This window comes from Fistularia commersonii, chromosome 24 (assembly GCF_037954325.1).
Source record: "Fistularia commersonii isolate RoL2024-O1a breed Wild chromosome 24, RoL_Fcom_v1.0, whole genome shotgun sequence".
NCBI classification, from domain to species: domain Eukaryota; kingdom Metazoa; phylum Chordata; class Actinopteri; order Syngnathiformes; family Fistulariidae; genus Fistularia; species Fistularia commersonii.
Window position 1 is genome coordinate 10,192,380 of NC_141307.1, and position 25,450 is coordinate 10,217,829.

The 25,450-nt window shown below is 39.9% G+C and overlaps 1 protein-coding gene across 2 annotated transcripts in view; it reads left to right on the forward strand.

Annotated features, from left to right (window-relative positions):
- vps50 (VPS50 EARP/GARPII complex subunit) overlaps nt 1-25,450 on the forward strand; it is a 108,046-nt gene that overhangs the window by 18,449 nt on the left and 64,147 nt on the right. For both annotated transcript variants that reach the window (XM_086171418.1, XM_086171419.1), the window contains exons 5-12: nt 4,343-4,396; nt 6,630-6,700; nt 8,888-9,005; nt 9,525-9,560; nt 9,638-9,720; nt 17,026-17,068; nt 17,708-17,806; nt 19,034-19,174. In XM_086171418.1, the coding sequence (XP_086027544.1) occupies nt 4,343-4,396; nt 6,630-6,700; nt 8,888-9,005; nt 9,525-9,560; nt 9,638-9,720; nt 17,026-17,068; nt 17,708-17,806; nt 19,034-19,174 (645 nt within the window). The remainder of the gene's footprint in view (nt 1-4,342; nt 4,397-6,629; nt 6,701-8,887; nt 9,006-9,524; nt 9,561-9,637; nt 9,721-17,025; nt 17,069-17,707; nt 17,807-19,033; nt 19,175-25,450) is intronic.

A 25,450-nucleotide genomic window follows, 5' to 3' on the forward strand; every position in this document is an offset into this window, starting at 1 on the left:
CCAAAGCATCTAACATGTGCTGTTCCTCTGATAGACTCATTCCTGATCCTATCCATCCTGGTCACTCCCAAAGAGAACCTCAACATCTTCATCTCTGCGACCTCTAGCTCTGCCTCCTGTCTTTTGGTCATTGTAACTGTTTCTAGTCCATACAGCATCGCTCATCTCACCACTGTCTTGTACACCTTACCTTTCATTCTTGCAGATAGTCTTCTATCCCATAGTACCGCTGACACTTTTCTCCAGCCATTCGAACCTGCTTGGACCCGTCTCTTCACCTCTTTTCCACACTCTCCGTTGCTCTGGACTTTTGACCCCAAGTACCTGAAATCCTTCAGCTTCTTGATCTCCACTCCCTGTAGCCTTACCGTTCCCTCCGAGTTCCTCTCATTCACACACATATATTCTGTCTTGCTGTGACTAACTTTCATTCCTCTCCTTTTCAGAGCATACCTTCACCTCTCTAGATTTTCCTCTACCTGTTTTCTGCTCTCACTACAGATTACAATGTTATCTGCAAACATCATGGTCCATGGAGATTCCTGTCTAACCTCATCTGTCAGCCTGTCGATCACCATGACGAGCTGATCAGATGGAGACCCACCTCCACCTTGAACTTCTCTGTTACCCCTACAGCACACCTCACCACTGTCTCACAGCTAGCATACATGTCCGGCAGCAGTCTAACATACTGTACTTCTGTGCCACTCCTGACTTCCTTATCTAGTAGCATATTTCATCTTATGGCACCCTTCTATATGCTTTTTCTATGTCTACAAAGGTGCAGTGCAGCTCCCTCTGACCTTCTCTGTCCTGCACCAGTTTAACATACTTCTCTGCCACTCCAGACTTCCACATACAATACCAGAGCTCCTCTCTTGGCACCCTGTCATATGCTTTTTCTAGGTCTACAAAAACACAATGCAGCTCCCTCTGGCCTTCTCCGTATTTCTCTATTAGCATTCTCAAAGCAAATACTGCATCTGTAGTACTCTTTCTAGGCATGAAGCCATACTGCTGTTCACAAATGCTGACTTCTGCTCTCAGTCTAGTTTCCACTACTCTTTCCCATAACTTCATTGTATGACTCATGAACGTTATCCCTCTATAGTTGCCGCGATTCTGCACATCCCCCTTATTCTTAAAAATGGGCACCATCACACTTCATCTCCATTCTTCAGGCATCTTCTCACTCTCTAAGATCCTGTTGAATAATCCAGTCAGAAAGTCTATCGCTGCCCCTCCTAGACACTTCAACATTTCCACAGGTATATCATCAGGACCAACTGCTTTTCCACTCTTCATCCGCTTCAATGCCTTCCTCTCTTCACTTTTACTAATTTGTGCTACTTTGTTGTCTACAAAAGTCCCCTCTTCTACCCTTGCCTCTCTTTCATTTTCTACATTCATCAGCTCTTCAAAGTACTCTTTCCATCTTCCCATCACTCTTTTAGCATCTGTCAATACATTTCTCTCTCTATCCTTAATCACCCGGACCTGTTGTACATCCTGTCCATCATTATCTCTCTGTTTCTCCAACCTTCACCTTGCGCTCTATCTCCCCGTACTCCTGTCTGTTCTCTTCAGTCCTGTCAGTGTCCCATTTTTCTTGACTAACTGCTTTCTCTGTATATACTCCTGCACTTCCTCAGTCAACCACAATAACATTAGCTGTGGTTGTCCAATCATTTGGAAGTTCTCCCTGACCACCTAGAGCCTTTCTCAACTCCTCCCTGAAAACCATGCAACACTCCTCCTCCCTTTTCAGCTTCCACTACTTCGTCCTCTGCTCTTCCTTTGTTCTATTGACCTTCCTTGTCACCAGAGTCATTCTACAAACCACCATCCTATGTTGTCTGGCCACACTTTCACCAACAACTACTTTGCAGTCACTGATATCTTTCAGGTTACCTTGTCTATAGAAGATGTAGTCTACCTGCGTGCCCCTACCTTGTCTCTTATAAGTTATCCTATGTTCTTGTCTTTTCTGGAAAAAAACGTGTTCACCACAGCCATTTCCATCCTTTTTGCAAAATGTACCACCATCTGTCCCTCTGCGTACACAAATCTGCCTGTTAGTTCTTCGTCCCCTCTATTGTCTCTACATGCCCATTGAAGTCGGCACCATTTTCCTCTATCTCATCTCTGGGGATATTCTGCATCACTTCATCTAGCTTATTCCAGAACTTCTCCTTCCCCTCAAACTCACCCCACCTGCGGGGCATAGCCACTGACAACACTGAGCATCACACCTTCAATTTCCAGTTTCAGACTCATAAGTCTATCTGACATTCTTTTCACCTCCAGAACATTCCTAACAAACTCCTTTTTCAAGATAACTCCTACTCCATTTCTCTTCTTATCAGTACTATGAAAGTACAACTTAAAGCGTGCTCCTAAGCTTCTAGCCTTCGACCTTTCCACTTGGTCTCCTGGACACACAGTATATACACTTTCCTTCTCTGCATCATGTCGACGAACTCTCTACCTTTTCCTGTCATAGTCCCGATATTCAAAGTCCCTACTCTCAGTCGTAGACTCTTGCATTTCCTCTTCTCTCTGCTACTGAGCAGGCCTTCCTCCTCGCCGTCTTTGACTTACAGTAGCCCAGTTTCCATAGGCTAGTATTAGTCTGTGATTACAGTCTAAATCAGGGGTCTGAAACTCACGGCCCGCGGGCCAACTGTGGCCCGTGGGACAGTAAGCTTGAGGCCCCTGCCTTTATATGAAAGTTTAATGTTAGTGCGGCCCGCACGAGTTTGATGCTATATGTGTTAGCACTACCTCCGTGCTAAATACTTAGGTCTGTCTCATTCTGGGGGCCGCATGCTTCGGAGCACCCGGACTCTACCGGGAACGTTACTGTGCCCACGGTGCTCAGCACCAGCCTGAATACACGTGTAATCCACGGACATAAACAACCCGCCGCTGTAGCAGCACCAGGGAGAGCAGCAGCGCTGAATACACGTGTAAACCACGGTTGTATTCGGTGCTGCCGGATACACATTTAAACAGATAAATAACACGCCGGTGCGGATGTCACCGGGGCCGGGTGCTCCGAAGCACCAGACCTGATGATACACACACACAAGAATGGGGAAAATTAGGGCTAGGACGCTAACACAGAGCTAACACTATTACATACGTACACACACGTGAGTTGTATGTGTGTGTGTGTGCGGGTTAGCGTTAGCTCCATGCTAGCCACGAGCCGAACTTTTCAAACTTTATTAAACTTTTTATTTATTTGATTTGAATGTTAAAGAGGTACCACAAACACTTCGGTTTCCATGGTTTCTGACCTTCAACCAATCACTAACTGTGCCGTGCTCGACGTCATATGGGGGCACAGCCGCAGAACCCTGAGCCGATCCGGTACCAGCGGAAATGACGTTCTCCGTGCGTCAGCTAAACACGGAAACGCCACCACGACAGTGAAAGCGGAATTATAAATATTACTCAGCCCCAAACATGTCTTTCTCAAATCCTGCAGTGAAGAGAAAGGTCGGTGATGAGCTCAGACAATTTCAGGAAAAGTGGGAAATTCAATATTTCTTTGTAGAGCACAGGGGCATCCCGACGTGTCTTATTTGCACCGAGAAAGTTGTGGTGCACAAGGAATACAATTTGAAACGTCATTGCACAACTAGACATGCTGAGGACTATGCAAAATGAGAGAGCCAACCGAATTGCCGATCTTAAAACACGTCTTCTGAAGCAACAGGATTTCTTTAAGAAAGCAACCAGAGAATAACGCAGCAGTCGAAGCTAGCTATGTGGTTAGTGAGACAAGTGCTTAATTCTCGATTGTTCATTTATTTTTTCATCTTATTTTGTGTAGAAAAATAAAAAATATGATATTTGAGAACAGTGGAATGTTTTATCAGAGCTTTTCTTGTGGAAAACCTGATGCGGCCCAGCCTCACCCAGACCCTAGCTCCATTGGCCCCCAGGTTAATTGAGTTTGAGACCCCTGGTCTAAATGTTTTAGCAATTAATTCAAGATATTTATTTGGTGTCTATTTACACTGAAAATATGCACAGTCTTTTGAATATGATTGATAGTCATCATGGAAGAAGTGGTGGATTTTCCAGTTTACATAACCAGCTACTAGACTATTGACCAATTATTTGCCGTTATCGTCATCTAAGTTGCATAGTGGACAATAGATATGATATAGATCATTTTTCTCATTATTTGTTATTTTTTGAAATTTCCCATTAGCATTTGTTTGGATGTAAATTACAATTTGACTTGAAACTCAAGAGAACCCAGTTACCAAAAGCTTTTCACATTAAAGGTTGTTCAGAATTCTTTTTCTCTTTGTATTTCTCCCTGTAGGTTTCTAAAAAGGTGGCGGATCTGATTCTTGAGAAGCAACCCGCTTATGTGAAGGTAGGCTACCGTTCTCAAGTAAACAAAAAACAAAAACCCCTAAGAATTTAGTTTGGTTCATAGAGACATTCAAATTCAAGATCACACAAATTAATTCTAATTCATATTTGTCATTTTTGTTATCAGAAACAAGAGCATATTTTCTTGAATGAAGTTGAAGTTTTATACAATGGCACACTATGTGTTGAAAACTGCGACCGTAGCAACTTCAATATTTCATATCCTATATATATTCCATCTTAAGTTTGTAAAGACGTATTTCTTTAAGTTTTTCCAGTCTGTAAACTGGATTCACTCTCCAGTCCTCTCTCCTCCTGATTGTTCAAGACATACGAGTGTAGGTCCGATGACATGACTATGAAGTTAATCACCCGATTGCCACTTAGGCTTCTCACATGGACCCCCAAATACCTGGTGCAAAGGCACAACAAGAGTCAGAACCTCTCCCCCCACCAAAGGGCAGAGGGTGACTACCTTCTCATCCACTGGGGGTGAACTCCAATATGTATGCCCAAAAAAGGCTTGCCTTCTCTTACCAGGGGCGACTGCGGAGTGGGAAAGAGTTGTACCTCCGTCAAGGAGACTGGTTCCAGAGCCCAAACTGCGCACTGTACAAAAAGCAATCATTTTCCCTTTTACCTTTCTCTGTGAGGTAATCTTAGAAAGGCCAGCATAATAACCTCCTGGGCTGCTTGCACAATTATGCCAGTGTGGATGCTTTTACTTTTACAATTTACATTTTCAAACCTATCACCTCTTTGTGTTGTTGTATCAAATATGTACACAGATACATACATTGTTGCAGCATTGACCAGCTCACAATGCTACCTGTCTTTGGTATTTGCTTGCACCATATAAGGCACCATTGTAAAGAATTTGTGTAGACATGCACAAATGCAAATGCATACAAAAGCATTCTAGTGCGGTCACTGGCCTTCCCTATTGAGTCCTTGTCTGGGTATTGCTGCTACTCCATAACTACACCAGCCCCCTGCAGCACTTACAGAAGGCCTGGTCATGGTCTAATGGAAGCTTGAATGGAAGTTAAGAGTATTTGCTCCAGATCTATCCAGCCATCACCTGTCAGTGAATAGTTTTCATTCCCATACCCAAGTTTGTGCTCTTAGCTATTTTAATGTTTTTAGATGTACAATTATTTTCCACAAGCCTTGCATCCGAAGAGAACTGGTGAAATGAATATACTCATAGATGTTTTGGGAGATAAAGTCTGAGAGGCCGGGCCGAGACTGTTCAAGTATCATTGGAGAAGGGATAGTGAAATAGAAATATACTGAAGCTGGGACTACCAGAAAGGAAGTCTAGAGGAAGACCAAAGAAGAGATTTATGGCTGTAGTGAAAAAGGACAAGTTATTTGTTACGGGAGAAGAGGATGCAAAGGATAAGGATAGATTCAGGCAGATGGTTCTGCGACGCCTGAGGGGGTATCAGTGGAGATTCCCTTTCCACATAATCCCTGTATTTCCCAAGAAAAGACAAATAAGCCCGTAGTTGCTCAAGGTTTAATGGATTTGCAACATACACCTTTGACAAGTTCGCAAAGCTCCTACAGAAAGGAAAGGACTTGGACCTGGGAGCATTGTTTAGTAGGTCCAAAGAGATATTTAATTAGAGGGCGCGACAAAAACAGCTCCACAAGGTTTCAGAATATAGTTGCAGCCAAAGAAATGTTAAGTCAAATTTTGTTAAAGTTGCCGAAATTAGACAATAGTAACTTTAATATTCATAAAAAAACATTGCAATGGTGGAGGCCTGAAGAGACTCCACAGTAGATCAAACCCCGTCCCATGGGAACCTGCGAAATGAGATAGCCCAAGGACTCGGGAGGAAATATAAGGCCACCATCGTGCACTGATGATGGGACCCAGGTGCAGATAGGAAGTGTTGGAGGAATCAGAGGGAAGCACCATGTGATAAACCTTGATGTTCAAGGTGTGTCGGATTAACACAATGGAATAACACCACCGGTGTGAAAACATGTTTAAAATGCATAAAAAAAAACCAACCCCAAATTATTAATATTAATTTTTTTTATTTTATTTGTGACTGAGAAAAAGCACCCAGACACGTGTTAAGAAGATCAGACGAACGTAATTGCGAAAAAGTAGAAAAAAAACAATAAAAATCCCATACATACTATTTCTTCTTTCTGTGCGGCCTGGTACTACCTCCTTCGATATTTAATATCTATTATCTGATGATTCTTATTAACAGGAGCTGGAGAGAGTGACCGCATTACAGGCCAACTTGCAGCTGGCAGCCGTCATTTGCACTAACGCAAGAAGGTATTGCTCTTTTGTACACTGTGGGATACGAAGTCTTTCAAAATTAACAACTAACTCAGTTGTTGTGTAAAAAATTTGGGGATATCTTGACTTACTATATTTACCTTGTCTGCCAATTGCCTGTGTGTGGATATATTTGTCTGGGTATTTCCGAGATGTTGCATCACATTTTGTTTCCTGAAAGTAAAAAAATCTGGCTGTTTGATAGTGCTTAGGTTATCCAGCTAATTTGTAGCTAATACACATATTTTACAAAATTACGTTGACAAATAGGTAATTACCTGTTTTTAAAATTGACACAGCATTGCAAATCATGACCTAAAGTATCCATGATAAATTAGTTTAAAAATCCAGGAGTTTACCTGACAGCTACGAAGACCTTTTATAAAAAAATCAGAAGGAAATAACCCAAAAATAGAATAAAGACTTTTCAGGAACACATCCGAAACCCCTCCCAACCCATAGCTATGAAGAGCTTGTGATATCTATTGATGGTGAATAAAGATCTTTAATCTTGTGCTTATTTTTTTTCCTCCCATATCACCTCGTCCACTATTTCTATTAAATTTTTAGATAAACTTAAATACATCACCAATTGTGATTGTAAATTATACTCAAGACTCAAGAGTTTTATTGTTATTTTAAGAGAAAAAAACAAATTTTTTAGAGACTCACCCGAGGGTCTGCATGAAAAGAGAACATTTTAAATCAATGTATCATAAGCGTCTTTGAGTACCATGAAAAACGCCATACAAATCTTATGTATTATTATTATTATTGTATACACAGTGGAATAAAAAATAGTTAAAAAGGATGATGATACAAAAAAAAGTACTTTGAATGCATTTAGTGTGTGTGTCGTTTACATGACCCTGAAAGGTTGGGCTTCTTCCTACTTTAATGCACTGCAAGTAATAAGTTGTGTTTTTACTTCTTCACTTTTTAATGTCAGAACTCCTTAAAAAGATTAATCTGCCTAAAGTCTAACTTGTTGACGTACCAAACCCATGACTTATTGGTTACAGAATGTAAGCCTCTTTTGACACATATGGTTTTCTTTTAAAGTGAATTTAGTTGTGTTGTCTCACCCAATATTTACTATAATGTATTTTTTTAACAGGATCCTCAAGATGTTATTGTCCTATTCAATCAATATTTCTAGTAGCTACATAAAAGTGATAATAAAATCTCTCAATATACCTCAGTTAGTATAAACTTGTAAATAAAACTTTTCACTCATAGGCCGCCATTATTGTTTACATTGCAGCTATTGACATAACAAAGTTGGCCTTTGGCTCGATCCAGCTCATTTTTACCGTACAGTGCAAAAACATCTGTGCAACCCTTCCTATTTGAACCCGAGATGTGAGCGAGGATAACGCTGAAGACAGGAATCCAAATGAGGTCTTCAAAATGAACACGAACAAAGACACGAAGAGGCGAGAGTCGCTGGTGTGCGTGCGGCAACTGCGTTGCTATGCTAACAAAGAGAGAGCGTCTGTTGTAAGGAGCTCTACTTTTTTGTCATCGGCTGTTCACTGCAGACTTACAGCTGTGCTGACTGACCGTCACCTTCCCCCGTGATCATGCTTGTATTTAGTCTTTTGTTATCAGATGTCATCAGAACATCCAGCGTCCCCTGGCTGTGGCATTTCTTCCAGTGGGCTTCACTCTTTATTTGAGGACCAATTGTATGCTAGTGAAAGAAAACTATATGCCGTATGGCTTTAGTTTCTTTAAAACTAGCAGCGCCGGTGAGCTCTTAGAGAGCTTACTGAAAGATGTTACTTTTTTTTTTTTTTCACTTTCAATTAGATGCATTACGGCTGATGAAAATTATTAATAATAAATAACACAAAGAAAAGTCCATCCATCCACCCATTTTCTATCCTCACTTTGTCCTTCTCTAGCTAATTGCTATCTTCGTCTTCCTCTTGCACACTAAAATCATGAAGGAAATCTTCTTCAGTGTTGGAATTGAACAGCCTCAGTATTTGTTTTTACAAAATGATGCTCGTTAGCCCCCCAAAAATCCCTAAATTAGCTGCATCATTGTTTGAGCCGCCGTATTCAAAGCTTGTGAAAAAAGTTGTGGCTTATAATCCAGAAATAACAGTGATATTAACAGCAATATTATTGATATGGAGTTACCACTATGTCCACTCTCTTTTGAATTTTTCGTAAAAGGCAACTGAGCGTTGCGAAGGAAGGATTCACAGAGGCCAGTTTGGGCCTGTTGGCAAACCAGAGACGACGGCAGCTGCTGACAGGCCTTCTAAAGTCTTTGAGGACTATCAAGACACTGGTAAGGTTTTCAGTAAAAGATATCTGACCTCCAACGCCAATGCCATTGATGAATATTCGAAAATGAGACGAAATTTTAAAACCCTGATTTATGAAAAAACAAATTTGTGTGCTATTTGCTTTTTTGTAGTACCACCTCCATGCTACTCGTGGATAGCTAAGAATATCAGACAGGAAATTCGAAAAGTAATGAAAGACAGAGCCCTTATAAGACCCATATGCCGATCCAATTGCAAGATACATCTGTACTGTACTTTTGAGATCAATTTTTAATATTTGATCTTTTTTTGATGAAAAAAAAAGCCAAGTTCAAATCGCAAAATTATATTTTCATATGATTTCATTGTTTTTATCGAGGTAAGAAGGAAAAATCCAATTTAAAAGTTTGCATGCAAAAAAGTTATCTTGGAAAATTTGTACAGCCATAAAATCAAAAAACCTGTAAAATTATTATTGTTTTTATTGTCATTGCCATTTATAATTCATCCATGTCTCATTCTTGTCATTCCTCCCCTTGCAGCAAAGAACGGATGTAAGACTCAGTGAGATGCTCGAGGTATTTACTCCTGCAAAACACACATTTTACACATCATTGGAGATCGCAAAATTACAGATATATATAATCTATTTTAGGAGGAAGATTATCCAGGTGCAATCCAGCTGTGTTTGGAATGTCAGAAGGCTGCCAGCACCTTCAAGCACTATAGTTGCATAAGGTATGGTATCATTTTATTTTTTTATCTTTTTGCTCTATTTACTTGTACTTCCGCTTTAAAAAAAAAAAGAAAAGAAAAAAAATCTCATTGTGTCCTGCAATGGCAATGAAGGGTATAGAAAAATAAACATTTTTGGTGATTAGTATAGACCAGGGATGTCAAAGTCAATTACACAGAGGGCCAAAAAAAAATATTTGTTACAAGCCGAGTCGGACCAATTCAGTGTTTACTAAAACATATTGAACTGACTGAACATAGACGATTGAACCAAGACCTAAATGCATACATGAAATTGCATGCATTACAAACTGAAAATGCAATATTGTGCCGCTCTGTGATCCTATCAATTACTGCTTTCATATAGTAAAATGAGAAAATATAAATAAATAAATCAAATCAGTTGTATTCTTTCTGATTGTTCCTATCTGCAATTAGTCCATTAACTGAAAAATAAATCTATATAGATAAAATACAATAAATTAAAATACAAAAATCTATGGCACACAGACAAAACCATACTTTTTTTCAAAGAAAAATCACATGTCTTGTAGAAACAAATGAAAAAATGTAACTGAAGTAAAAACTAAAAATACATTCATGCTCTGTGATGATCACTTGTCTGAGGCTGAGCCTGATACTTGGTGGCGTCTCATCTTTTGTACAAGTTCATCAATGTTCGGGGTCAGGCTCTGAGATGAGGAAATCCTCAGGATTGAGTGAAGGTGTTTATCACTAAGACGGCTCCTGTGTGATGTTTTGTTTAGCTTCATCAAAGAGACCAGTTGTTCACACAGGTACTGTATGTGCTGCCAAACAGAGAGTGTGTGAGCAGCTTGGATGTGCAGCCTGGCATTGTGTCGGGGATGAAATGTGCAAACTTAGCAGCACCCGATCTCTTACATTATTCCTTCAGTGTGTCATTGCACTGGAGCTCAATCAACTCCATTTGTAGGTTTGATGGTGCGCTTGCCACATCAACTGCAAAAGGATCGCCGAGCAGTGCAAACCTGCTTTTTTGGGCTTCATAGTCAGCAAATCGGCGTCGGAAGTCGGCAGCAAGTATGTTGAGTTTATCGGCAAACTGTGCACTCGGGAACACAGTTGTAAAGAGCTTCTCTTTCATGGTCTGGCAGCTGGGAAAGTGGCTCAAGTTTTCTATCCGCATCTGCAGCCAAACTTTCTCCACAGGTTTGCCTTTTACCTCCGTGAACATGTACTCTGCCTCCCACCTGCTTTGAAATCCGCTGTTCCCAGCGTCCACCTTTCGTTTAGCCATTTTTGGGGAGGAGGTAGCTGAAATTTGACCTCTGCTTTGACTGCTGATGTAGAATGAAACCAAACCCCGCTAGCTGCGCTGCAGTGAGTTGGCGGGGTACCGTTGCATTCTTGGGAATGTAGTATTGGTGCGTTCAAAACACAGGCAGGCGGCTGCGGCCTGCGGGTCGGTTTTAATAATAATAATCAATTTCATCCAGGGGCCAGAGATAATTTGCTCACGGGCCTGATCCGGCTTGTGGGCCGTGACTTTGACATATGTGGTATTGACAGTCCATTTCTTTATTTATCGTTTTGATCTGATTTGTCTCAATTTGATTTTCCTTTCGAATAAAAAAATGCAGAAACAAAATCTGATACAACGAAAACTATGAATCAAAACAAAGGCATTGGTTGGAAGATGTTTAACTGCACCTGCATCATTTGGCATCCATCTATCTACCATGCATATTAAAAAAAAAAAATCAAGTACAAAAAGTAACAGGTCTATGATTATGAACCATTCCCTTTGTTCCTTTAAAAGTTTAATTTGATTTTTTAATTTTTTTTCATTGCTTTGTGAAGCTCATCAAGAACTCTAACATAGACAATTGATTTGTGTTAAATCGGGAGAAAGAAATGATTAGCCGGTTCCAAAATTTAGTTTCAAAGTTGGTTTTATTTGAAAGTTGGTTTGCGATGTGATTGATTGGTTTTTATATTGAATATTGATATGGTGGGGAGATATGATTCGTGCCTTTTTTTTTAACAGATTTACTCATCTGTTTGCATATAAAGTGTTTGTTTGCTCTGTTTACCTCTTGTTCAGTCATGAAAATACTCTAAGGGTTGTAACAGGTGATATTTCTTCACATCCCCTCTGGAAATAGTTACCTTTCTAATGCATGGAGGCGGTTTGTTTTAGAATAACAACAGATTCTGGGGCCAAGGGCAGTTTACCCGTGTTTTACAAGACAACGCAAGCATAGCATAAAGGCCACCGGACCGATATATTGAGTTTTCGCATCACAGATGTTGACAGTTTAAGTCACAAACATTTTATTGCATGCCGGCCCACATGACTTCAGTCCTGCTAGTTTTTTATGGGGTTTTGTTTGGGGTTGTTGTTGTCAAGACACGTCTATGGTTGTTTTGGGGGGATTTTTTTTTCGTTTTGGTCATTCACATGCATGCGCACATTTGTTACGGCATTAAAAGCTTGCTTGTCGCACAGTGACACATTCCTGGTACAGAAAATGAACTGATCAAATTTGTTTTTTGTTGACTTTCTAACAAACAGCAGTTCTTACGGAACCATCTTTTGAAAATTCAATTATTTTACATTATTTTTTTAAATATGTTTTTATCTTTCCATTTGCGCATGTACAACCCTCAGTGTAGCTGTACATAGTACTAAATACTAAATGTAAACCAGCATCGTCATTCAGACGAAGTCAAGTTAAGGCAGATTTTTGGAGGGACAAGGATTAATACTGTTACTATTAATAGTAACAGCAACATAGTAATTGCTGAAATGATACAATAATGGCTTTTAATAGTCATAATGATACAACATAATAGTAAAGCTCTTTTTCTGCTTTATGCAAACTGTTGTCTGTGTATTTTGCTTCTTTACTTTCACCTCATTATTGTAAAAAATCAGGGGCAGAAAGATACTTTCTGAAAATTCTACATTGTTGCTGAATTTGTATCCCTATTTTGGTAGTTTCATATACATTTTTAGGTAATTAGCAGAACTGAAAAAAAGTAAAAAAAAAAATAAAAATCCCATTGTGTCCCCTACAGGGAAAGCATCATTAATATTTTTTCCCCTAAATCTGATATTTTCATCTATGGCTGGGGTGCCCAATATGTAGAGGGTAATGTAATTACATGCCAATCAAACTCTGTCATCCACCCTCCCTTATGGCACTTGCCACTTGATTGAAATATAGAAGTCCCTCAGTATATCGCAGATTTTTTTAGCTATACTATGGGTTTTTGTGGTAAAAATGTATCGTAATGGGTGACCAGACCTGTTTAGAACAGTTACGCCAAAAAACCCACAACAACAGCAGCTCAAACCTCCGTCCCTCTGGCACTCGCACTCATTTGGCCCGTAGCTCTCATCCAAATGCTTTCACAGACCGGAGGACATCACATAACTCTAAACATTACTCACAACATTACTGCAGGGTCGTTGAGGTATTTTTATGTATTTATCATTTCAATTATTTACTGTACAACAAGCATTTTCTAGGGTGGCGGACGACCAGAGCACGGTGTTCTTTACCCTGAGCTCTGATTGGCTTATTGACCATAGCATCATTCTCTGGATATCCTGTGCACAGCATGGGTTTAGCATCTCTCAAGCATCTCGTCACATTGTTCAAAAACATGCTATCGCTACTTGTTTAAGAGTAAAGGAAGCATTTATAACTAATTTGAAAGGTTGATAAAGTGTTGGAACGCTTGATAAGAGTGTGTGGTGGGTCTTAAGGCTTTAGAATATTTATGAATCATAAAATGGTCCCTACTCCAGAGATTTTGGTTCTGGAACATAACCCTTCCCCCGCAAGTCACCATGTAGGCGCAGTCAACCATGCGGTAGCAACTGCTAATCCCAGTGAACTAGCTAGAAAGTTAGCCATTCAAATCATTTCTTCTAAAGAAAGGTTAAAACACGAGTGCGGGAGCCGAATCAAGTCAGAAACTGAAACTACGATACGACTTTCCCTCTGAAAAGCAGGATGAGCTGGAAAAAGGCAAAGAACTAAATTCACAGTTGTCTGGACGACAGCTATTTTTCTCAGGGATGATTTCAAAAGCGCAAGACTGGCTACCAGCAGCTACTGTCCCTACTGTCTGGACTGTGCTGCTGCCTGCATGCAGTCTGGCTACAGACATTTTCGCTAAATATAAAGGCAGTTGTAAAGAAAACAATTGAACGTTGTCATGATCTAGCTTTTGGCCCTCAGTTCATTTATTAGTCTGGATGTCAGAAATGAAAACATTAGCTTAGCACTATTCTGGGTCTTTCACTTTGCTATTCACAAGTATTTCCAAAGCTGTCACAACATGATCAGCGATTGCCTGAGATTGATTTCTCTCTGATTCCCAATTTAGCTTCTATCTCTGATACCTAACATGCCTTGGGGTGGATTTCTTTTTTTTTATTATTTTTTGCCAAATGCAGACTCAAATTAGATATTTCTGGTGGTGTTTTAATATTTCTAAACTTTTTCATTCAATTCATGTTAGACGGTCATTGGTATTTAAGTTTAACTTACAGATTTCCAAGTTAGAGTATTGTAAGTTTATATCGTCAGGACATTTTCTCACAAAGCATTCGTTTTTTTTTTTTTTTGACTGGTGGTATATTGTTATGCTTGTATTTAATCAATTTCAGACATCTTGATATATAAGTCTTAGATGACCAAGGTTCGCAGAAATGCCATCCTCATTTGCGTATCTTCATCGCAAGCAACCTGTGGGACACCGTTTTGATTCTCCTCTCGATTCTCCTGCCCAGCCCTCGTCTTTCATACCCCCCAACTGCGGCAAAACCGCTTAATTAGCAGTTTGTTAAGAACACTCTCTCCCTCGGGCTACCTCCACCACGAGGCACGATGTGAAAATAGGATGACCTGGTGAAGACCCCCTGTGAAGCAGAAACACAGGCACGGAGATGGTTTAATAGCGGATGATTGCAAGAGGATGTGGTGCAAGAGGGAGTTGCATGGGAATCCAATTGGTTTCCATTGGTTGGCAAAATAATCATGAAGGAACTGCTGTAGACCATAATTTAAATTGTTCCAATGAAGTGTAGCCATTTTGATGTGACATATATATGTCACATACAAACACTCAAAAATATTCATTTAGATTTTTTCCACATGCAAAATTTGACCCTTTTCCCCTTTTTGGGAGAAAATGCCTGAACTGTAACTTACCAAAATAAACATCCTGATCGGTTTTTCAAATTGTGCCTTCTCAGGAAAAGGTTTCTGTATTGTTTATGGTACAGTAGGTAGGCTGGTGCTTCAATGACCGGCTCATCTTGTCCGCAGCGTCCTCGGTGTCAAATCTTACCATGACAACTTGACTTAGGTGGCTCTCCTTGAGGAGGTTTCACCCTTCATCCGAGACGTTTCTCAAGTTCAAACAGACTGCGGGGGTTTTCCAGTGTATTTCTGTTGGTCTTAGTTGCCACAACAACAATCGATTGCGACCTGGATGATTGAATTCCTTCACGGAAACCCACGTCCACCTTGAACTTCTCTACAGCACACCTTGCCGCTGTCTCACACCCTGCATACATGTCCGGCACCAGTCTAACATACTGTACTTCTGTGCCACTCCTGACTTCCTCATACAATACCAGAGCTCCTCTCTTGGCACCCTGTCATATGCTTTTTCTAGGTCTACAAAGGTGGAGTGCAGCTCCCTCTGACCTTCTCTGTACTCTACCAGCATTTTTGAAGCAAATATTGCATCTGTAGTGCTCTTTCTTGGCATGAAACCATACTGCTGCTTACAAATGCTGGCATCTGCTCTCCGTATATTTTCTCAGTACACAACATGTACTGAAACCAATGAGAGGAATATTTCAAGTTCACACATACACACAATATGCACAAATTATTATTCATGGTGGGCGGCATGGCAGTGCAGTGTTTCCAGCTTCGGCCTGGCAGCACGAAGGACCCAGGTTGGATTCTGACAAGGGGACCTTTCTGTGTGGAGGTTGCATGGTCTCCCCGTGTCTGCATGGGTTTCCTCCGGGCTCGCTAGTTTCTTCCCACAGACCAAAAACATGCAGCAGGTTAATTGGAAAAAAATTGGGAAAAATTGCCCCATGAGTGAATGGTTGTCTGTCTACTTATATGTAGGCCTTGAGATTGACCGGCGACCAGTCCAGGGTTTACCTTGCCTCTCATCCTATGACAGCCGGGATAGGCTTCAGAATCCCCTGAGTACAGGATAAGCGGCAGGTGACGGCTGGATGGATATTATTCATGGTCAGAAATATAGCTCCGAAACGTCCACATAGACAAACTTTTATATTGATATTTGTTATTTTTGCATGAGGGGCACTGACAAATTTCCTGTCTTTTGACAAGGTCTAAAAAGTGATTCAAAAAGTGGCTTGCCCACTCTGCTTCATGATCCTCCAGATCACGTATTTAGACTACAGAGAAAATGTTTTTAATACACAGTATATATCTCAAATAATACATCAAGATATATAATAAAATTGTCAACACTACAGGCAATAAATCACACACTCGTCTGTCTCACCATGTAAATAAGGAGAAGATGTGAATCATAGTTTGATTAGATGGGATTTTAACTCCGGCTGTTCCCCAACTGTGCTCTCTTACTGCTCTCACACAAAGCAGTCTGAGAACATGATGGCACCTTTTAACTTCTAGTATTTCTGTTTTGTGCAAAAACCAGAGGTCCATGTGTTTGTGAAAGCTCTCCAGCCAGCCTGTGTTCTAACTACACCCACTGCTCAAAAGAAAAAAACAACATTTTAATATGGGCTCTCTCTACAGTGTGTCTCTATCCAGGGGACGACCTTGTGTTTTATATCTTCTTGCATCAGAATGGACGGCGATAGATTTAAAAAAAAAAACGCTCTTTTTTGGAAAGTGGACAGTTTAATATTCAGAACCCTCGTTTGTAGTGAGAATGTGCTCGTCCGGGTGGAATTGGCGAGATCAAGATTCAAAATTGCAGTTCTGAGCAATTAAATTTGTATCTTCACATGCACCTGCAGTGACCACTTGTGATTAGATCTTTTATATGCAAATCAAAAGCTAGGCCTCCATTTCAAAGAACATTCACTTTTCCATTGATTCTATGTAACATTTCATTCTCAGATTTCCACTTGAGTTCCACAATCTTTCAAGCTATTTTGTCTTTATACATTTTTAGATGATAACATTTGAATGAAATCTGATTCTTTTTTTTTTATTTTCTTGGCTACCATATTTTGGTTCAGCATTCAATATCTTACAATCAATCTGCCTCTTTTTTACTCAGTGAACTGAATTCAAAACTGCAGGACACCCTGGAGCAAATAGAGGTAAGTGCCTTTCTGCTATTTTTCTAAATTGATTATGTAATTGTTTTCCAATCTGCAAAGACAGCTTTAGCGTTGCAAAAAATGTTCTCTTGCACACTGTAGGAGCCCCCCTTCACTTTGACATTTTCATTTTACTTCGGTTATTCCAGGCCTGCAAAATATTGAAACGTTCTGAATGTCACTGTTATGAATTTTCCTGCACCAAATCCATATCTACTTCATCTCCAAACTCCGTTTTGATACTTGTGCTTGATAAATGGCGACGCAAAGTCATTTTCTCTGCACCGATGCCGCTCAGCTTTATCAGATTAATTACTTACACTTTTGTCTGTAAACAACAGCCTTCGACACATAGGCGTACATTGGCATTCACCGTGGCGCTCGTTTGTTTGCCTGTCATATTTGAGTTTGTGAATAAACAAAGGTAAATCAGTCATTTAGATAAATGCTTGCAAAAAGGACAGTCCAAATTGAGGATATTTTTACTTTGTGTGTTTATGAGCTGTATGTGTTACAATAGTAAATCTATAATTTTAACCGTTGTAAGCTGCAGCTACAGCTACACGGTATATCTGCTCATCTGCAGTGTAAATAAATTATTTGTCTTTGACGCCCCCAACCATCTAATTCTGACCTCAGGAGCAGCTGGACGTTGCCCTGTCAAAGACATGTAAACACTTCGACGATGTGCACTACACCAAGGTCCAGATGGCCTACACACTCCTCGGCAAGACGCAGGTCAGTCATGTGACCTTTAAGCCGAATAACGGATCTTGGAGCTTCGGCGATATGTTTTCCAAATCTCATTGGATGTGTAAACAAATGTTCCACGCAGATATCGAACATTTGTTGGCAATTCGTGGCAATTTGTACTGCTACCTAACAGGAAGTGGATTCTGTATTTTTGCTTCAATAGGATTCCTACCAGGGGCTCTGCAATGTTCTTCCATAGAAATCATAGTTAAAAAAAAAATGGTCAAACTATTCCTTTTTTAACTGCAGCTCTCTTTAATTAATTCGATTTTTTTTTTTTTTTTTTGTCCTGTAAATTGATACTTTGATATAAATGATTCGAAGCCTCTCAATTTCCTCCCAAGCTGCTACTCTACTTATAGAGAATGAGGATATGGATGAATTCCTATCAAAAAAACATTTGTTTCTGAGCAGAATTCAGTTGCCGTTCCGTCCAAAAGCAATTAAGTTGCTGCAAAACGTAAATTTCTTGATTATGCTTAAGTAAAGTTCAGGGGAGTCACAACAAAAAGGGGATATTCGGGAACAAATACTTAACTAAGTCACATATGGCTGGATGTGCTTGTGCGTTTCCACTCACGGTCTGCACAATAACTCAACAGCCACCAACCAAATTATGCCAAATAATGCCAACTTTTACTCATTTACTCGTTATTTATCGCAGTTGCTTCACTGTCACAATCTTGATCTGGCAGCCACATTGGACCAAATACCTTGGATGCGAACAGGGTTTGACAGTGGCAGATGTTCACCTCTGAAATTTAAACATAACCTTGTGGTTACTTCCTGTTTTTTATATCAATACCAATTTTTTCATCCCAGTGGTACGATCTTTTTTTTTTTAATCCAAAATTACAGCAGATTGTAAATGAGGTAAATGAGTTGATACTCCCAAGTACTTGGAGTAATTACCATCACAATATGGATACATAGGTGATATACCCTTTATGTCATTGTAAACACTTGTCTTTTTGGTGTTGTTTTTCTCATTAAGGTCTGCTGGATTTCAGTTCCCAATGCAAAATTAAAATGTCTTGGATATGTGATACTGTTGAAGCAAAGTTAAATTTTCACTTTGATGAAAATGTTTGACTTGTCTGGATCGACCGCTTTAAGAATTCAATATAGAACTTTAATCGTTGCATTACGTATCAAGTGCAATTCAAAACTTGATATTTTTGACAAACTTCTTTTTGGCTTTGTCCCCGCTAGACTGCCATGGACCAGTTGCACATGCACTTCACCCAGGCTATTCATAACACGGTGTTCCAAGTGGTGCTGGGATATGTGGAGTTATGTGCCGGCAATGCAGATACGAAGTTCCAAAAAATGCAGTACAAAGACCTATGCACGGTAAGGACACGTTTGCGTGCACACTCTTTTTTCAAAAAGAAAAGCATTTCACCGTTAAAATAGTGAAACATTTATCGTCAATGGTTGTAGATTACCAGTGATTTAAAAATACCCTTTTGTTCCACATCAGTCCCCCATTACTTCATATATTATACACTCAAGAATATAATACACTCAAAAGTAAACAATCTGGGGAATTTTAACAGATGTACCCATTTTGCATTGTGTGATATATTGTGACTATACTGATGTGATTTTACAAATTGAATATTACTTTTCTGAATCTCTATGTTATTTAAGGTCACTTTGTTGAACCTAATTGGTTATAAAAAATGGCGACAAGGGCACATGGCCTATGTGAACACATTTTGTTCACCGTGTACCTATTCATTGTATGGGCTTATAGTTTTCTATTTTATCACTCTATTCCAGCTCAGAATAAATCACATTTGCATGGCCAGCAAGCCATACCATAGTCCATTCATCATGGTTTAATGGAGTCAGTTTGCTTTTGAGGGGTAATGTAACAATTTGACTGCAAGCCCTTTAGAAGGGCATGGTGAGGTTTGATAAATATTTGCCAAAGGCTTGTTTCCCTGTAGTCTGATCCTGAAATTCGGACATTGTTTTTATTTTCCAGCATATGTGAAAAAGTTCCAAGAGATCATAGATATTAGCTTGAGGGGTATGCATCAGTTGCTATTTCTAAGCGAGCAAGTGCAACTTGGGCACAGTGGACTAATGTTGCTGAATTTAACACAGGTTCTCAGCAGGGATGAAGCATACTGCATCTCGCAGGTACCCATAAGTGGTGGGGGTGACTTTTTGTCGACGTAGTCGTGTACATTTCCTGTCTATAAAATCCCTTGGCAGAACCAAAATAAATGCACTTTTGTTCCCTCCAGTTAATCATATGATAATAATAACAACAATAACAGTAATAATAATGGACTATGAGGATTTTGTGATGGGGGAGTTGGGAGCTTTTGTCGTCTCCTTTGGGTAGATGAAACAACATCTCCACAAACAAATGGCTCAACACAGGAGAGCCACCTCTTCAGGACAGGACTCCGTAGGCCATCTATTCCTGAAGAACAAGGGCCTCTCCTTTCAAGACACCAATGTCTGCATTTTGATGTTTAATACTTGTCAAAATATTCTCGTCATGGCAACTGGACTTGAATTTCTTCACTCGAAAATGTTTCACCCCTCACCCAAGATGCTTCTGCAGTTCTAATGACCTGTGGGGAGTTCCCGAATTATCTGCCAGGATGTGGGTGGGTCTAGGTTATGGTGGCTTGTTATGTAAATGTAAAGAGTTGATCGTCAGAAACTAAGTCTAAGGTGGTTGTTATGCTAGTGGGCATGTCGTTCGTTAGGGACAAAGGGTGAGGGGGGAAAGTAAGAAATTCGTGTCCAGTTGCCACGACAACGCGATTTAGTATTTAAATTTAGTATTTGATATATACAAGAAGTATTCAACATGATGTAAATGACTGAGAACCTCCACAGACACATTCTGATGGTTCAAGTTAGGAGTCAAAGAGGCAATCTTTGTCAAAACAGAAAAAAATTTCTCTAACCAGAGGATGGGGCCTCAGGCATAACCTTTCGCCGACATACAATGCCTTACTGGGATCCATCCCAAGACAAATTTGCTTACATAGACGAGACCTATCTGCACCTTCCAAACCAAAACCAGAAAGATACACCATTAGACCAACAGGCCCCGACAACTACCACCTGAGCCTCAGTCCATGTCATCAGAAGGGTTTCTCTCCATTGTTTCACATTCTGAGAATTTTTGGCTACACCTTTTCAAATTTTGATCCAGATATGTCCCCGGTAGGAGGTGTACCTTTGTTCCCACCTAACGGCACCACCATTAGCACAACTCCCTTTGACTTAGTTTCTACACAACAACTCACCCATTTGCCTAACCTATCGAAACTTAGACCGGCCCCTAACCCTCGATGAGAGATGACACATCTTCAAGCGAAGAAAATCAAGTCCAGTTGCTATGAGAAGAAGATTTTAACAAGAATTGACCATGACCTGGATGACTGAGAACCTCCACAGACAATAATAATAATGCTAATAATGGGTGGCAGGGTGGCGAAGTGCTTAACACTTCTGCAAAAAGGTCCCTGGTTCAATTCCAAGAGTATCTGTTAGGTTTTGTTTAAAGAAGTCAGTTTTGTGGTATGTTTTGAAACATCCAGAGACGGGGCATTGAAGAGGTCAGAAAGGAGAACATTCCAGAAGGTGGTTGCCAACACTCTGAAGCCTTTGCTACAAAAAGTGCGGAGGTTCAAGTGAAGGACGGACAGGTGACCTTTCCCTCAGGGTCTCAATGTCTAGGACTATTTGTACATGTGAAGTAGGTATGCCACTTGCTTAGGAACAGGGTCACCGAGGGCCTTGAGGGTGAGGATGAGCCTGTAGGTTATTCGCAACATGACCGGGAGCCAGTGGAGGTGGATATGAGTTGGGATGATGAGTTGCTAGGACTTTGTATGGGCTCGTAACTGAGGTCTTGACATACTGGAGTCTGTCCAGGGCTTTCTGAAAGACTTAGTCAGAGGGTGACTGGCGGTGTCTGGAGATTTTTTTAGATGAAAGAAGGCAGATTTGTTGATGGACTCGATGTCCCGCTTGAGTGTCTGGGGATGGGTGAGAAGGCTGGTCATCGATGTCACGGAGGATATCATTCATTTTCCGGAGGTTTGATTTAAGAGCCATGAACAAGAATTCAATTTTATTGCTGTTCAGTTTGAGTAGGTTGGATGGCATCCAGGTTCTCCCCTCAGGGGAACTGTTTGGAGGGTTAAGTGCTCAGATAAAGCTGTGTGTCATCAGCGCAAGAATAGACACTGAGACCATGGCGGCGAATGATCCGACCTAGAAGTCAGATAAAACAGTGAATAGGAGGGGTCCAAGCACAGAGCCTTGGGGCCAGAACAGTTAGGGGTCCTTAGGAAGCTGTGTGTGTCCGAAATAAATTTCCTACTCCTTTCTTCTCTTCTTGTACAAGGGTGTTGCAAGGGTGTGTATGCTCGCTTCAGTCCCTTTGGTTCCCTTGGACTGGAAATTGCACCCAAAAGCCGTACCGTACCGAGCCACAGTTAAACGCTAACGGAAAGCCAAGCTTAACATGAGCTTAACATTATGTGTCATCAAGCTAGCACACATTGCGCTAGTAAATCAATGGCTGGTTAAAATATGTGTTATAAATTGCAATGTTAAAGAAATAACATATTCTAGTATGAGACAAATAGTTAAGCATATTTATGCCTTTTCGTCCTTTTCGTTCCCTTTAAGCAGGCAATATTCTGTTGATGCTCATTTCAAAACACATTTTTTAACATACAGTTATCCAAGGAACATGATGGCAGCATCGAGTATTTTCTTTTGGATTTTTCCTGTTGTTTTTTTGCCTTGAAGGACATATATCCACTTTAGAAGGCAGCAGGCTACAGATGTAGCTATTCTGCGATTGCAATTTGATGTATTTAAATAAAAAAGGAAAAAAATCTGGTTTGTTCTATTAAGGTAAAAAAATGTACAGTATTTATAAATGCCTTGTAATTGTTTACCTGTGTTTGATCACTATTCTGTTAGTATGCTGTATTGCCCATTTATTCCATAAATACACATTGTGGGAGAGAGTTTTTTTTTTGCTTGAGCATGCTTTGGAATTTAAGATTTATGCAATGTGACATAACACTGTTGGCTTGTCACGACTGATGGAGCAGCACATGTATGCTCAAGGGCAAATGAAGAGTAATGTGAATACCTGCTTAGTTCCTCAGGGAGGACCTCAGTGTTGCTTATAGTATTGTTTGTCATGGCTCTCACCAGGGTTATTTAATGTTGTCCCATACTTAAGCTTGCAAGCAGTTTGGAACAGATGGAGAAAAGAGTTGAGTGTGATGAAAGAGTATCATCATCAAGGTGTACACTACAGAGATGGTGAATATATTGGTAGAAGGAGATTGGAAGTACCACGCAGGAGGCTTAGAGCAGTGGTCCCCAATCTTTTTTGCGCCACAGACCGGTTTAATGTCAGACAGTATTTTCATGGGCTGGCCTTTAAGGTGTGGCGGAAATAAATACATATTAATATTAAGATTAGATAAGATAAAATATACTTTATTGATCCCCATAGGGGAAATTCTTTTGTCACAGCAGTGCAATAAATATGAGTATGAATAAAATAAGAGAGACAATTAAAAGATAACAAAAGACATTTACAAATAGATTGACAGCAGAGGGAACTACAACAAGAATAAGAATAGACAACAGAATTAAAAAAAAAAAAAAAAGTGTGTGAGAATAGAGAATAGACCACCAAAATGACAAGAAGGATAAGAACAGAAACAGATTGACAATAACAATGACAAAAATAAACATCATGCACGAGGAGTGACATCAACAAGGATAAATAAATAAATAACTATATTAAAAAAAATAGGAAATCACCTGTCGGGATAAATCCGTCATTTCATTAGGTCTCTTGGTATTTTCTGTTAAATGCAGCTTTCTTTTTCTTAGTGGTCACAGGCTCTTCTTCTGTGTCCTCACTGGGTCCTTTCCCCCTTTGCAAAGAAACTTTCCAAAGATGTCTGTTTTTTACCTATTTAGCTAGCTTTTTGGTTTAATACTAGCGTTAAAGTATCACGTGATCGAGACAAGCAGTGATATGTTTCAAGAATGTATCAAGAGTGAGTCATAGACTGAGACGAATGGAAGGAATTTGGTCATTTTTCAAAATGCAACAGTGTCCATACTCAGATAATGAATAAAACATAAATAATGTAAGTTTTTATTCTTTCTGTGTACCAAGCAACCCGGTACCGGCCCGTGGCCGGGGGGTTGGGGACTGCGAAGACCACAGAGGAGATTATGAATATCATGAAAGAAAACGTAAAGTTAGTTGGTGTGAGAGAAGGTGAGATGGAGCGGAGTGATATTCTGTGGCGACCCCTGATGGGAATGGCCAAAAAGAGAAGACGATTTGCTGACTTTTAAATGACCATAAAGACAATTTGGTTGTTTTTTTTCTCAAAGCTCAAAAAATTTACCAAGGATAAATTGTCATTAGTGACCTGGATAGGCCTGAATTTTTTTTCATGAATGATAACTTGTTTTTGGAATTAGATCAGATGTATGACATTGCAAAAGTGATCCAAAAATAGATGTTGAAAATATGTTGATATACAGTATACCCTTGTTTTTCGCGGGGGTTACGTTCCAAAAAGAACCCGTGATAGGCAAAATCCGTGAAGTAGATACCTTTATTTTTTTTTTTACAATTATTAGACAATTAAATACTCTATTATACATTGCTGCTGTCGTCCTCATGTTTTTTTCTTCCTTCTCAATGGAACGAACGGAAGATTCATTAATTCCGTCATGCCGACCTATAGCCGCACAGCTTTTACCTTCCCTTAGCATGTCCAGAAGTTTAACTTAATCTGTTTTGTCAATATTATGGGTTTTAGAGAAACTCGAAATTGCGAGAGAATTTGCACGTACGTCATGTAAATTTGGCAAGCTGTTTTACGTACGTGTACATATTAAACTGCAACGTTATTGACGCGCAGGTAGAGAGGAAGCGGAGTGACTTTTTAGCCAATCAGAATGCAGAAACACAATGCACGATGCAAATCCGCGAAGTAGCGAAACCGTGAAAAGTAAACCGCGATATAGCGAGGGATCACTGTACCCTGTATGTCAAAAAATGGACTTCCTCACCGTTTTTTTAACACAACAAAACTGTCTTTGTTGTTCGCCTCTAAATGATCATCTCATTGACACACAGATTCTTTTGACCTCAGTAGGTTGAACATCAACATTTGTTTGACTATAAAATTCATAGTGTTCATCTCAAGGGCCAAGAATTATTCAGTCGCTGTTCCCCAGGTAAGTTAAGGTTAAAAATGTTGGCGCCCACATTGGACCCTGTGAACTTGCCTTTTAATTATGTAACTCAAAATTCAAGAGAAAAGGGGAATTTCGGTAAAGGTTAGCCTCAGCAGCTGAAAGGTCTTATTAATTTTACATCCACATCTCATTATTACTTGCAAACCTCTCCTTATCTGTCTGTCTGGCTCTCAAATGACAATTCGCTCCTGGAATCATTGGACTGATGTGATGTTGAAGCTTTTCCCAAAGACATAAAGATAATATATCCTGAATAAAGTCTTTGTTTAGTTTATTGAATAAAGAAGTTAAAGTCATTGGTTGGCTCGCTGAAGTAGTAATATAAAGCCA